The 16,011-nt window shown below is 44.2% G+C and overlaps 1 protein-coding gene across 2 annotated transcripts in view; it reads left to right on the top strand.

The window, feature by feature from the left end:
• Nucleotides 1-16,011, top strand: part of DDR1 (discoidin domain receptor tyrosine kinase 1) — a 71,165-nt gene that overhangs the window by 15,710 nt on the left and 39,444 nt on the right. For both annotated transcript variants that reach the window (XM_054977702.1, XM_054977701.1), the window contains exon 2: nt 13,894-14,016. In XM_054977702.1, the coding sequence (XP_054833677.1) occupies nt 13,941-14,016 (76 nt within the window). In that variant the 5' untranslated portion in view covers nt 13,894-13,940. The remainder of the gene's footprint in view (nt 1-13,893; nt 14,017-16,011) is intronic.

Raw genomic sequence — 16,011 nt, 5'->3', positions numbered from 1 at the left:
CCTGATGTTGAAGGGGGGGATTGAAACCCCCTTACCCTGGTTTTCACTGACATACTTAATATTGGCTACCAGTTCCCATCCCACGGGATATTTTGGTTGAGGTAAGCAATATGGACTTCCGCCTTGAGTTTTATGTCTACTGAATTTTATGTCTTTTAATGTGATTTTATTGTGGTTTATTACGTGATATCCTCTCTAAGCCTGCTTGCAGGGATAGCAGACTATAAATTCAGTAAGTAAGCAAGCAAATTAAATTAAAATAAAATAAAATAAAAGTAGTGGTACTCACTCCATGGCTCACAAAGGGGCATATTAAAGATTTCCATCAAGCAGAAGAGCCACATGGCTACTATATGCCCTGTTTGCCACCCCACCACATGCACACATACAATAAGGATTGATATTCATGTATAAGTATTACTTTTTACATTATAAAAGTACCTCTAAACATGTAGAGTTGTCTCTCTGTACCTCCACTAAACCTTAGCTAGCCCTTGAGTATCTGAAGTGAGGGGAAGGGTTTGCAAATTAGACTTCTGACACAAAGCAGTGTGCAAATTTTCAAAGTTCTCCAGAACTCTTTGTTAGGCTGAGTGTTAAAAGATACATGTTTCCTTATTTCAAAAGTATCCTTTAAGATGAACTCTGCTGTTGCAAGAGGTAGGGTAGTTAGATCTCTTTCTCTACTAAGTGGGGACCAGCAGCCAACCACAAACCCCACTGGGCAATAGCCATGCCTCTGGAGAATTGCTTATGCTTTGTTTCAGCATATCTTCAGCTCTTTAATGGATTTCTGCTGATTTTCTAAATCTTTGCAAATTTCCATGTTTCCATGCTTATTGAAATGTCTTTGATATTGACTGTACTAACTCACACTGTGTAATCTGCCTTGCGTTTCAGTGAGAAAGGCAGACTATAAATGATGTATTTAAATAAATAACAACCCTAAGGGCCAGTTCAGATGGTGAAACTGACAACAGTTACATTCCTTTTGCCTGTCTTGGTCCAAAGCAAGACCCCACATAAAGGCAATGAAAAGTTGTAAGAACTGCAGAAGATATCTTCCTAGGTTGCTTGTGTGCCTGACCAGTTTGGACCTGTGTTATATAAAGAAATAACAAGACTTCTCAAGTTTGCCCTAGATACTGCGTGTTTTTCCTCTTCCTTTTTGATCACTGTCTTAACGGTCTATTTCTTGTAGCTTGTATTTTGCCTTTCACCTTCCGAAGCCTTTAAAGGGCTGAAAAAGACCCTGCTGTGATACTGTGGAATGCCCCATTGAGTGGAACAGAAGCATTGGGGGTGTGTAACAAGGAGAGAGGACATCAGCTGCCCCATTTCTGTAACTTAATAATAATAATAATAATAATAATAATAATAATAATAATAATAATAATACGACTTTTAGCCCTCCCCATAAGCGGGCTCAGGGCAGGTCACAACAAGGATAAAACAGTAAATACAAACATCAATACATTTCCACAATAAAACCAACAAAATCACATCAACTACAGTACCCCTCAAACTGCAGCACATTCTGATAGTCCCTGCCAGAAAAACGAGCAGAGAAGGGGGTTTGAGCTGTTCTGATCAGATCTTCTCATGAGAGGGGGTATGCGTGAGGAAACTATACAACGCCCTCTTAACTATACAACTCCCTCTTAACAGGAGACTGGTAGTGAGGCTTGTCAAATGGAAACCAGGCTGGCCTCAACGATACGCTCGGCGAAAGGATAAAAGATCTTGGTGGGCTCGAGTATCGACAGAGCGTGCTGCCAGGTTGGAGCCAGGACCCAAAAGGCTCTGGCCCTGGTCGAGGCCAGTCAGACCTCCCTGGGGCCAGGGACCACCAGTAGGTGTTTATCTGCTGATCTAAGTGCTCTCCAGGGTACGTAATGGTACATAATGGAGTTGTACACAACTCGTGATGTGCCAGGACTCAACAGCTCACATTTTGTTATTGACAATGTGGTGTAGTGGTCAGAGTGTTGGATTGGGACCTGGGAGATCCAAGCTGGGATCCTGACTCTACCATGGAAGCTCACTGGGAGCGGAACCACAAGTGACAAAAGGCACAGGTTGGACACCTGCCCGCTTCCCTCAAGTTTTGATGGGAAATGTAGGCAGCTTGGCGGAATGTTGGACAAGTGACAGTTGAAAAGTCCATCGGACAGCAGTCAGAGAGCGAAGCTGCGAGACCAGGATGCCTACATTTCCCATCAAAACTTGAGGGAAGCTGACAAGTGTCCAACCTGTGCCTTTTGTCACTTGTGGTTCTGCTCCTGGGTGACCTTGGGCCAGATGCTCTTTTCTGGCCTAGCCTACCTCAGAAGCTGTTTTGATAATAGAATGGAGGAGGGGAGAATAGTGTTGTGAATCTCTTTGGGTCCCCATGGGAGGCAGCATATAGACCCTGTTTTTCATTTCTAGGCTGACAGCACCCCCCCCCACACACACACCCCAGGGTTTAAGGGTTGCAGTTGACTTGATGAGTTCCAAGTTGTGCAGGCCTGTTTAGCAACAGCCTGATATGCAGAACTTACATAGGTAAAGCTTTCCCCATTGCTTTATCTCCAAGGCAGGAAAGGCTTCACCTGTTACATTTCTGCACAAGAGATTGCTGATATGTGATGTAAGTTAAGTTTATTGTTATAACTTTTGAAAATAACTTTAAAGTGCCTTGTTAGCTTTTTTGAAGTAACAATTATAGTGCATAGATATGCTATGATAACTATTTAAGAATTAATACATTGTTAAGTACTTTAAATATTTAATAATTGATAGTTAATACTAAATAATTTTTCATTTTAAGTGGACTAGTATATGTAGTTCACTACACGTCTACTGATCTAATGGCAAGGTTTATTAAGATGAAGAGATTAAATATTGATGAGTATTATGAGTAGTTGAATATCTGAAATTTACATTTTAAATGTCATATGATTACTACATTATTATACTAGTGACCAAGCCCATTTTTTAAAAAAGGGGCTCTACAAACAGCTCCTGCGCTGCACACTGGACTGATTTTGGCCCATTTGGGGTCGAAATCAGGCCACTGCAAAGCACAGGAACGCTGCCGGGGTGGTGCAGTGGGCCCTGGAATACTCCCGTACTCCACAGCAGGCCGATTTTTGCCACAAATGGGCCCACTTCGGCCTCAAACGGGGCGAAATCGGCCCGGCAGAGTGCAGGAACACTCCAGGGTCCATCGCACTGCCATGGCCTGCTCAGGGCCGCCGCCGCTCCAGGCCTTCCTGGGCCTCTGCAGTGCCAGGCCTTCCCATTGCCACACCAGGCCTTGTTGTTACTGGGCCGCGACTTCCTGCCATGGCATTGGGCTTTTCCGCTGCAGCATCAGGCCTTCTTGTTGCTGGGCTGGGCCTTCCCGGGCCTCCAGAAGCCCCAAGGTGGCGGGAAGACAAACAGTGTTGCCGCTGACTCTATTCTTATCCCTGCTATGTGCGTCTGCACGGGGATAGAATGTGTCGTCAGCAACACGGCTTGCCTTTTATGTCTTAGGATTTTGATAGTCCTTGCAACATGCATTTTAAACTGTTTTTTTAAACTTTCCCCTCTTTTCCTTTTCTTCTCTCTACCCGTAAATAAAAATATTTTTAAAAAGGAGGGATTGCTGATAGCTGATAGTAATAGCCCATTAAAATGTCTGGGAGCAAGGACACAAACAAAGTTCAGCAACCCTAGAGGGGCAAGCATTGCCAAATGTTGCGTGTCTTTGTGCTTTCCCTGGACCATCACAAACTGCAAGTTGTCCCTCTGTTTCCATTTGGGGCAACGGCAATTAATTTGCCAGTTCCTGTTGACCCGCTATTGTGCACTTCCTTTAGTTCTGCACTGGAATTCAGAATTCAAGCACCTTCTTTTATGATGTGATGGGATCCCCTCTTCCCCCATTCATCAGTTTTTTTTACAGTGTGTGCAATATGCCAAGTTCTTATAAACATTTACCATACTGAATGCAGAAAATATGAAAGAGCAATTAAAGAAGAAGACATATGTAGGCATCTGCTCTCTGTGTGGTGCTTGTATGTGGTCAGGTCATGAGAAGTCATGTCAAATTTTTCCACTTTTCTGCAATTTTTTTTTGCTCCTTGAAGGCTCTGTGGTATGAATCGAGACTGATCTTGTTGCAATCCGCAGGCAGGAAGAGCATTACGGAAAGTGTTCTAAGACAGATTTGGTGATTGTTGTTTAGTCAGCGTTTTGGAGAGATGTCTCCTTACTGGCCCCATTTCTGTGCCTTTGACACCAGTCCGCAGTACAGAAATTAAGGAGCTGAAGCTTTGCTATGTCTCCATCTCTGGAACATTCACGTATGTAGTTTCTGGATGCTGGCCTACTGTTTAAAGGTAATGGAACAGGGCCAGGAGAGGAAGTTGACAACCCTTACCAGCTAGGTTGCTATCCAGAAGATTCTTTTAATTCTTTTGTCATAGCCCTTCTTTGATTTCTTGCTTGGTCTAGTTAGAGCCAAGCTACAAGTGACGCCTTACACAGGTTGGACACTTGTTAGCTTCCCTCAAGTTTTGATGGGAAATGTAGGCGTCCTAGTTTTACAGCTTGGCTCTCCATTACAGCTGCAAGACCAGGATGCCTACATTTCCCATCAAAACTTGAGGGAAGCTGACAAGTGTCCAACCTGTGTCAGGCGTCACTTGTAGCTTGGCTCTTACTTGTAGCTTGGCTCTTACTCTCTCCTGTCTTATGGGGGACTGATAAAAAGCTCTGTTTGCTTGGGAGGCAGGGGAGGGGAGTTGAGGAACAAGACACTGCAAGACACTGCAAGACAGAGACAACTGTGTGGTACTGGCAACTGTCTTTTTCGGCAGCAGTGGAATTAAAAGAGAAAGAGTATCCTGGATTATAATCCAATAATCCTACTAAGTGGAGATTGAAAATAGTGTTGATTTTGTATTATGAGATTCAGATGTTATCATCTACATTACAAAATTATTCCTGTTGAACTAGAAAATTAGAAATGTAACATCTGTTCTCATTCTCTCCTCCACCCCCCAGTTTAAACGTAGGTGAATCCTAGAAAACCCAAGTCTGGGACATAAATCTGTGTTTCTCTTGCTGCAAAATGTGAGATGCTTTTCACAGAATTTGAGACAAGAGTTTACCTTTAAGATTTAAGAATTTCATTTGTGAAATGTATGCTTCCGGGTTCCCCACCCCAACTTGTGGATTCCCACTGCATGACTTGCATGTAGCACTGCCAATAAGCTGGAGAACATATCCTTTAATAGAAGTTTTACTAGAGACAGTCTGTATAGCCCAGACTAGCATTATCTCAGTACATCTTGGAAGCAAAGTAGGGTCAGCCACGGTTAGTACTTGATGGGAAACCACCAAGGAAGCCTGGGGTTGCTATGAAAAGGAAGGCAATGGCAAACCACCTCTGCTCATCTCTTGCCTTGAAAACTCTGTGGTCCTGGCATCATCATGTGATTGTACATAGTTAATATTAATGTGTGGGAAATAACATGGAGGTAAATAATAACACCGGGTAAATAGTATCAGTTAATCCTCTGTTAAAGGTAGCTGGCTCAAGGTTGACTCAACCTTCCATCCTTCCATGGTCGGTAAAATGAGTACCCAGTTTCTAGGGGGTAAAGTGTACATGATTGGGGAAGGCAATGGCAAACCACCCCGTAAAAAGTCTGCCAAGAAAACGCCCAGATGCAACGTCTCCCCATGGGTCAGTAAAGACTCGGTGCTTGCACAGGGTGCTTGCACCTTTACCTTTTCCCCTAATCCTCTGTTAAAGGGTCTGAACATTTTTCCTTTGGATTGTTGGCAACTGTATTTGTATATTTCAATGTGAGTGTATTTTTCCTCTTTTATTTTAACTAGAAAATGATTAGGCCTCTAGCGACAAAGAATTCTGCATAACAAATAATTTCATCCACCACCACTCTTATCCTTTGCTTATGCTGTTGGGAGAATTTGGCTTCTCTGCGTATTTGGAAAGCTGAGGGGGGAAACGATACGAAGGAGTGGTCATGTTAAGTGGATTAATATGAACTTTGGATGTGAATAATGGAGAGAAAACAAACATTTGCATTCTTGTAGCAAGTTCTTCAGGTCGAAGGATTTGGCAAAATACTTGGTGAATTCCAAAAAGTAATATGAGGCTAGTGTGGAAAAGGGCTGTCTTGATCAGACCTTTCTTGGATCAGCACTTTCTGAAGTGCACAGAATCTGACCCAGATTGGGAGACAGATGAACCTACTTTTCTCATAAAGAAAAGCTGTCATGTGGCTTGGATGTGTGCAGATGCAGCTAACTGCTCTGTTGTGCAGTGAAAAGATGCCCCCCTTTCCTTTTTTTTCTGCCTGGCTGTTGATGATGTATAATAATAACAGCTTGCTTAATGGGCAATTTGGCGGCTGTATATCCGAAACCACCCTGGAATGCAAGTCAAGTCACGCCTTCCTGCCAGGGTAGGGCCTGGAACCAGTTTTGTCCACCTTTGCCAGAGTGTATGAGGAGAGCTGGAAAATGGCCATTCTGGAGAAACGCAGGGGATTCAGAAAGGGAGCAGGCGGCAACAAATGTGAACAATTAGAACTGCATGTCTGAGCTCTTTTAGAAGGGGATAGGATTGTAATCTATTGCAATATTTTTTGTGATTATCACCTTTTTATTGCACAGTCTGTTACCTTTGTAATCTAGGTCGTGCTTTAGACAGCCTTCTTTAAGTGATGTCTTATGCTGTTTGATTGAACTGTTTTTAAAGTTTGTAATCCGCCTCAAGTTTCAGTGAGAAAGGTGGCTTATAAATGAAGTAAATAAAATAATCAATTGCCAAATTGGGTTCCCATGTACATGAGAATTGAGTTCCCAGTGCAGAACTCCAGGGGTACTTCTGATCCAATGTCCTTACACCAACCACATGTCTGCCTGTATGAACTGTAATGTATTTATCAGTCTTCAGTTGGCTATTCTGTCAAACTTGTTTAAATCAAGGAACTCTGAAATTGTTCCTGGGAATTGATAGAAATCCATAGCAAAGTTTTCACAGCATCCTTACAAAACTTCTGCGTCCATTTATATATCTATATCTATATGCCCACGGAAAAAATACAAAATACCTCTGCCGAAGAGGGCTCCAGTCCCCAAAAACTTGTGTCATGGTAAATCGGTTACAGTGCCACAACAGCGTATTTTATTTTGCCATAACAGACCAACATTTCTGGAATTTTGGAACATATTTGGTGGTGATGGTAAGAAACCATCTGCTTTTAAACTAGTTTTAATCAGATTTGTTTAAATTTTGTAGCGTACAGGTGCCCAGAGCATAGAAGTTTCAGGTAAGCCTTGGTAGCTCTCATGAAAACTCTACCTGTATATTTCAGTTCCACTATTCTCCTTGCCCTGAGCCCGCTTGCGGGAAGGGCGAGTTAGAAATGTAATAATAAATAATAATAATAATAAAAAATAAATAATAATAATAATAATAATAATAATAATAATAATTTTATGGAACTCAAGATGGCATTCTTAGGGTTTCCGTGAGGTTTTTCGTTCAGACACTGACCAGATATGGACCTGTTTAGGTCTAGCAAAGTTGCTTTCTCATAGTGATCCTTCTGCATTGTATAATTGTTGCGGCATTCACAACAAAAGCAGAGCATCCACAGAACAGTTTTGTCCATGCCCAACCAGAGGGCTTTCCTTTGCTAAAAAAAACTGTAACCAGTAGTTGTTATCTCACTATAGTGTTATAATGCTATACTCAAGGCCGGTGCTCCCATTGAGGCAGGTCTGGCCCTGCCTTGAGCGCTGAGGCACTGAAGGGGGCGCCGGGGGTGGGGATGCGTGCTGCGGAGCTAGCCCCACACCGCCGCCACCAACACACGCCCCTGGCTGGGCAAAGCAGCCACAGGCCAGGCACGGCAGGCGTCCGGGGTGGCGTGCAGAACCTCCCCAGCCACCCGCTGCGCCTGACTGGGAGCGTGGGCAGCCTCTGCGTGCCGTCCCAGCTGCCCGCTAGCCAATGGGGCCGGCTTGCTGTGTGATGACGTCACATGCAGTAATGTCATCACGCAGTCCGGGGGGGGGCACTCTGTGCAAGTGCGCATAGGGGCAGCCATGGGTGCCAGAAACCTATAACATGTCTCTATAACACCTTCCTATTCACGTGGCTTCAAACTTGCTTTGACAGTGATCTTTCAGGAAAGATCATAATAGAACAGGTTTGGAAGAGGATGGAACAAAGTCTGGGAAAACCTGATAGTGGATGAAATTGAGGGCAGCATTATGTGGGTGCTCACACACGCAAAAACAAACGTGGGGCAAAACCTCTGTTTTGAGCAACCCAAGATAGTACTGTAGGGCTGACGAAAACTCCTCAGAGACCAATTTAGGGACCTTGTCCTTTGTTTCTGCTTACGCAGCCTCGGGATCATTTCCTTGCAGCCAGGACTCTGTGATCGTTTTCTGCCTTATGGTATGTTTAATCTAATGTTTAATTTACTGTTGGCAGTCAGTCAGAAACTGTGGGGGCATCCATTGGGCTTTGCAGCTTTCCACAGCAGGCCAGTTAAGCTGGGCTGGCACTGGGATCCCAGCTGCCTTGCATTCTTGCGGCATAGCTGAGATTCCTCGCCTTCCTTGTCCCCTTCAGTGCCTTTTGTTTTTTTCTCTAAGAACAGAGAGGATGTGGTGGGAGATCCCCGCGTTGCAGGGGGCCAAAAAGTAGCTGGGCAAAATGAGGACACCTTCAGCTGCTGACAGAAACTGAGGAAAGGACAGCCGAATCATACTCCCCCCCCCCCCGCCTCGCATCATTGTTATGTGACAGCTATTCATACTGTAGTGGATATGCTTTAATCCTGACCAGGCTTAATATGAGCCGAAGTTTAGCCCCAGAATATGTTTTTTAATATCATGGTTCTGGGGTGCCATTTTAGGCTTCAGGAAGGATAAGAAGATTTAGTAGCGGGTGGATGGAGATTTTCAGTAATATTCTAGGGGGTGCCTCCTTTTTTTTGCAATTTAATCTTTTGTTTTTAAGAACATTTGTTTATTCTCAATATTTTCACAATGATCAAAGGTACTGTAGAGAAATAATAACTTACAATATGAGTTCTGGAGGGGAGTGGTCTATCTCCCGCCTGCTCAAAATAATGCCCTCCAGCCACAGAAGGGTGGAATGATAATCAAGGGGGAGCAGCTCTGAGCATGTGAAGAGTGCATTTCCTCACTCTTTTGGGATTTGGTAGGCTGAGATTATTAGATGGTATGGCTTCCAGGCAGGCATAGCCCCTTGGTGCCTTAAGAGTGATTCCGCACACGTTGGATAATGCACTTCCAATCCTCTTCATAGATCATTTGGAACGGATTTTTTTATGTGCGGAACAAAAAATTCACCTCAAATGATTGATAAAGTGCATTGAATTTGTGTGGCACCACAGTACAGCTCATCAGTCCTCCTGTATCTTACAGTCATATCCTCCCCCCGCGACACCCATCTAATAGCTGAACATTTCCAACTGAAGCATGGCAGTCCTTTCAGGTCTTGCCTATCTCCACTGCAGTTTTCTAGCCTGTGTTTGATATAGGATTTATCCCTCTCAGTACAAAGGAGGTGTCCAATCAATGACTTGATTCATCCCCTCCATGTTGGCACCCCCTCCCCACGGTGCCCTGTCAGCTGCTGTTTACCAGCCTTAGATCAAGGCAGCTGTTTGAAGGGACATTCCAGCAAAGGATTATGGGAGCAGCTGGCCCACAGCCCTTTCACACCCACACATGCTTTATCCCCACATCCCAGTGGCCGGGGAACACTAAGGGGAGGGTGACATTGGTTGCTAGGCAGCAGGAGTTCAGCCACTGCACAGGCAGAAAGGGAGTCACTTGGGGTCCTCTTTCCTCACAATAAGAGAGCATTTTCAGTGAAGGGGAACTTGATATGTGTGTATTTGTCTCATTAGGGACCGTTCTTTGCCCAGCCCCGTATCTTATAGCAGGAGTGATATTCCAAATCAGCTGTTTGACAAAGTTCTCAGGCAATTCAAGTCACTCAAATAGCTGCAAACCCTTTTTGGGCCAATTTTTGATGAGATTTTGGGAGCATGTATGATTGATTATCCTTTGTTTGTAATGGTGAAAGCAGGCTTTGAGTGGGGTTAGGGAATGCCACTCATTATGGGATATTTTAACTTTTTCTCTCGCTGTTCTGCTGATCTCGTCTACTCCCTCTTTTCTGAGACTGGTTGGAGGAAAGTGTATAAAAAACTATGTTTAAGTTTTCCTTTTGCAGGTGAGTAGTTATTTGGAGGGGATAAGTTTGATGAGGAAAATGCTGCTGCAGGAACGTGTCGAATTCCCCCCCAACTCCAGCACTGCTTGCCAGCTCCATATTCTCCCACCGTTTCAGACTTATTAAGAAAACTGCGCAAGATCTGATCCTTGATTTCCTGCTGTCTCATCTACTTTGGATCTCAGTGGGCCCTGTGTCTTGGGATAATGTTGGCAAATTGCTAACGTTATGCCACTGATGAACATGGAACAAAAAATGGCTTGGTTCAGACAGTCCTCCAAACTGCGCATAGGAAGTGAATTCACGGTTTGCACATGCTCCCGTTTGTCCTTTGGTGCATGGCTGCCCTTTCAACTTCTCCTTCAGTCCTCATGATGGTTTGTCAGGATGCCCAGATTGGCAAGTAGTGCTTTCCTTCTAAATTAACATCAGAAACAATAGCTCTGTTCAAATGTTACAGTGGACACATGTACAACCTGCAGTTTTGTGCATACACCTACAAATGAAAGTAGAGACCAGTACCTGGATACATGTGGGGTTTCAATCACACATGTAGCTGTGAATGTGTTGAATGTTATGTGAACATATATAAAGAATACTCAAGTATACCCTGTATATGGATTGTACATGAATTCACTGTCACTTGTGAACAGGGTTTTTGTCTTTCTCCTTTGGAAGGAAGAGGCACAAAAAGAGAGAAGACAACCCACAACTCCCTCGCATGTCTCCAGCTCACAAACCATGTGTGTGGGGGGGGCGGGGGTAGGAGCCAAGGATTGATTTAGAAAATTTCTGTGCTGCCCCTCCAGGAACCCTTGAGAGATCTAGTCTGGTTTAGTAGTGAGAGTATCACATCTGGGACATGCAAGCTAAAATCACCCACCATGGTATGTAGCAGAGTGGCCTTGGGACGGTCACTCTCTCTCAGCCTAACCTACTAGTTGTGAGGACAAAATAGTGGACAGTAGAATGATGTAAGCTGTTTTGAGTCCCCATTGGGAAGGAAGGTGGCATATAAATGAAGTAAATATAAATAATAAATCTATCTGAACTGCCTTACAAAATAAAACATAATCTCCTACTGGTGACGACTTGCTTTTTATCCCTGTGCAGGCACACTCGCACACCCTGCCACGGGGATAAAATGTGAGTTGTCCACAACATGGCTTGCCGAGGAGGCCCCAATAGGACTGCCATTCCCCCACCTGGGGCAGAGGATCCCCTGCTCCCACCCTTCCTTCCCCCGTGCCCACTTACTTGGCCGGGTGGGGGAGCATGCTTCCGCGGCCACAGTGGCCCAAATTGCGCCCTGCAGTGCCCTACAACAGGCCTGTTTTGTGCCAAAGTGTAGTGCTCAGGGAGCGTGGGGGAGCACACTTTGCCCCACATGGCCACTTTTGACCCGCGTGACAGACGTGACGTTATCAGGCAAGCTTTATGCGTGCTGTCCGCATGCATAAAGAAAAAGACCCAGGACAAGGCAGGGTAAGTTCCAGGCTCCCAGGCTCCCGCCGGGGGACTCAAGGGACCTGACAACCCTAGGCCCCAAGGAAGCCATCACTGGGGAGCTCCAGCATGGCAGCAGTGCTGCTGCAGGGCCTTCAGAGGGCTGCGCTACCCCCGCCCTCTCCACCTCCCCACTTACCTGGCTGTCAGGAGAGCACCTCCCAGGGTGCACTCTCTGGTGGTGCAGAGTGCTCCAGGGTCCCTTTTGACACCCTCGCAGCACTCCCAGGCTCTGCAGCAGGCCAGTTGGGCCCACTGCGGCGTGCAGGAGTGCTCCGGGGGCCATTGTACCACCTCAGCAGTGCTCCCAGGCTCCACAATGGCCCAAATCTGTAGTGTACTGGGAGCTTCAAGCAAAAAGGCTTTCATAGCAAGGTTCCATACAGCTGCATTCCAATTGGCTGTGTTGTTAAGCCAGCCAATCAGGATTCCCCTGCAGACTAATGAACTAGCGAATAGGGTTTCTGGATACCAGGTGTTTGCTATTGGTTGAGTTTAATTGTGGGCGTGTTCTGGAGGGGGAGTTGAGTGTTCTATAACTGCTGTTTTGATGTTTGTGCTTCGAGTGGTTAATAAAAGAGTTATTGGAAATCACTTGATCAGTTTGGGCTTAATCGGGCCGCTGCAGAGCACCGGAGCACTCTAGGGCCCAGTGAGCTGCCCCAGCAGTGCTCCTGGGCTCCGCAGTGGCCTGAATCGGGCCCGTTTCAGGCTGATTCGGGCTGCTACGGAGTTCAGGAGCGCTCTAGGGCCGGTTGTGCCGCCCCAGCAGTGCTTCCGCATTCCACAGCGGCTCAAATCAGGCGCAGTTTGACTTGCTGCAGGCAGCGGATAGGCCCTCCCGAGGCCCTGTAGTGGGGCCCTGCCAAATAAGTTTTCTTGAGCCCGTTGTATTTTTCCACAGAATGAGTTCAGTTGCTAGTAAAACATAAAACATCGTAAGTTACTAATTAAAACCCACAATTAGAAACCCAGTCAGAGCATAAAAGCATTGAGCAACTTAAAACGCATCTCAAACATTTCTCAGGCTAAAAGAAGACTATAAAAATGATGTTTAAAAGATCGAGTCTGTTTCTAAGAATTACAAAATTTGTATACAATTTTTTATTAAAGCTGTAAGATTTCTGTAGGGAGTTTTTCCTCCCATTTTGACATAGGAGTATGCTGAATTGTGTTTTGGATCACTGAAGAAGATACTGTGTCCAAATGAGTTTGGTCTTGTGTTTCACAATTATTATGAGGAGTGTTTTACGTGTTATTCTTTGAAGCATTTTGTGATACTGTTATTTAGTAAAAGACATAATTTGTTTCTGTTTTCTAAACAAAACCAGGTTTAAGTAGATTTTCCCCCTTAATCTTTTTGGCTTTTTAGTTGTTCTATGGGTTGTAGGTCCATCCCAACCCCCCCCCCCTCATTTTCCTATGTATTCATTGGGAATTTAAGCAGTGTAGCTGTCTTCATGGTCTACAGACTTGGGGGTTGAGTGATTGTGGAAATAATTAGCATTTAATTTAATCTAGACTGTTTCCAGTCTAAATAACCATTTATTTAAATACTGGATTATTCCTGGCCAGTTTGTGAGCACCTTTCATGGATATTTGACTTGGCCTACTAAGTGTTTTTGAAAAATAAAAAAAGTAAAAAGTCCAGTGGCACCTTGAAGATTAATAGCATGAGCTTTTGTGAGTGTGAACTCACTTCTTCAGATGTAATGGAAAGAAAGCAAGTCATTTCCCTCATATTTTTTGGTTTTGGCTCATCAAAGGACTTGCTGTGTAAAATCAAGCTGGGAATCTCCTAAACCAAAGCATGGTGTACTCAACCACAGGTTTGGCTTGTAGCCTTTCCCTGTGATTATGTGTCACTTGTCTAATTATTTTGGCCTGGCTTGAGAAATAAGGACAATAGCAGGATGCCAGTGAGTCTGGTGTGTGGAATGTGAATCATTTAATAGCTTGGGGGCCAAGAGAAAGTGCCTGACCCCAGGCGGAAGAGGCACAGGACGGCCTGCTCATGTTGAGTCAGCCAGGCTAAGGCTGTCAGCTGTGTGTAAGGAACCCCTGTGTGGTAAACTAAATTTTCTCCTTTTTGAAAGGCATGAAGACTCAACTGCTGGTGTAACCAGTGAGCCCAGAGAGCATTATGGGACCTACAATGCTTTGCTTGCTGTTCTTGGCTTCTGTTGGTGCATCGGAGTTGGAAGAACACTTTGATCCAGGTGAGAAAGACAAAAATGATCAACGAAGAAAGGGGAAAGGAGTAGAGTTGCCAACTTGGATTAGAAAATTCCTGGAGATTTGGAAGTAGAGTCTGGGATGGATCTTAGTGGGGAATACAAAGCAGCCATTTTCTTCAGAGGAACTGATCTCTGATATCTGGAGATCAGTTGTAATTCCTGGAGATCTCCAGCCTGCACCTGGAGATTGGCAACTCTAGAAAAGAGTGATGCATCTAGTTGAAGTCTTCAGATGGAAGCATGGGTTTATAAACCATGTTGTGCAGAATTATAGTGGGGGGGGGAGAATGGACGGATGAGAAGAAAGGACAAAGTAGGTGAGGACAAGAAAACAGAATCTGTGGATGAACTAAGGGGCAAAAAGTAAGCTTAGGCTGTGCAGTGGCTCAGTGCCATTTTCAATAGCGGAACTGAGTCCTAGAATGTGTGAGTTAATAGTAACGCAAAGCTGCTTGAACATAAATACGGGTTTGGGAAGCTGCCTTGGACAGAATCTGCTATTTATTTATTTTTATCCTGCTCTTCCTTCAGTGAGGTCAAAGCATCTTACATGGTTCTCTTGTCTTCTGTTTAACCTCACAACACTGTGAGGTAGTTTAGGCTGAGAGGAAGCTTTTTCAGTTATTAAATTTTAACACACGTATGAGGAGAACGTACTATGTGCGATTCTTTTGATGCACATGGTTGCCATTTTTTCTGAAAAGGGCCATGGTCATATTTTCCATTTCAATACATGCAAATCAGAACTCTGGAAAATCAGAATTCTCCCACATATTCTAGGATTTAATTCTAGTATTGAAAATAGGATTATGCCCAGGCACAAACTAAACTTGGTGAGCTATGATCCGATTCCCAAGCTTCCAGCACAGCCAGCACAGTTTTGAGACAGTTTTGAGGCTTCTAATTTTAGTGATCAAGCACTGAACAAGAGTAAAGGAAGCCAGTTTGGTGTAGTGGTTAAGAACAGTAGGACTGTAATCTGGAGAACCGGGTTTGATTCCCCACTCCTCCACTTGAAGCCAACTGGGTTACCTTGGGTCAGTTACAGCTCTCCGGAGCTCTCAACCGCTCTGAGTGTGGCATTAAGTTGTCCTGAAGAGCAGTATATAAACACAAGGTTATTATTATTATTAATGCAAGTGGAAAGGGGAAAGAGAAATGGCCTGGGATGAAGAAGGACAGGCAGGCTGAAATAAGGCATACAGAAATAGGCACTGAATAGAATTCAGCTCCCGTGATTGAGCACTATGGAGTTTGGTAGAATTCTTTGTCAGCAATAAGATTTTTGTGCTCTCCAAAGACATAATACAGCCATCTGCTTGAAAGTAAGCAGGTCTGGTACTAATTGGTGTCTGGAGACTGTATGGGAAATCCACGTGTGTTGTCTTGAGCTCCTTGGAACAAAACGGGGACATAAAGATCCTAATGAAATTACTTGGAAGTAAGTCCTATTGATCACAATGGGGCCTGATTCCAAACAAACATGATTAGGAATGGGCAGTATGAATTCAGTTCAATAACAACACATAAAAATACAAAGATCATTAATGAAAGTGGTACCCACACAAGTCCCTCCCTGTGTAGAAAGCCACCAGAGTGTCACATTACATAGAATTTTTTTAACAGTTTTAATAACCAAAACTGGTTATTAAACACCATTAATTCAACTTGGACATATGTTGTACTACCATAAGAGCATAAAGATTATACCCAGAAAATATGGTTGTTCTTTAAGGTACACCTGGACTCAGATCCTGGTGTTCTACTGCAGACCAACATAGCTACCTACCTGAAAAAAATGCTTCTGGTAGAAATTTCCTGTCTTCCCAACTGTTACTGTCCCTGGAACAGAAAAAAATTGTGACACCTGTTTTATATCTGCTTTTTTATCCTACCAGAACTAACAACAGCTTGGTGGGCCTACTAGGAAAATGGCAGCGGGAAAGGGTTAAATCAACCCTCCCCAGAGTACTGTGT

Source organism: Eublepharis macularius, chromosome 4 (assembly GCF_028583425.1).
Source record: "Eublepharis macularius isolate TG4126 chromosome 4, MPM_Emac_v1.0, whole genome shotgun sequence".
Lineage (NCBI taxonomy): Eukaryota > Metazoa > Chordata > Lepidosauria > Squamata > Eublepharidae > Eublepharis > Eublepharis macularius.
The sequence above is the reverse complement of the archived record's forward strand: the minus strand, read 5'-3'. Positions and strand labels throughout refer to the sequence as shown.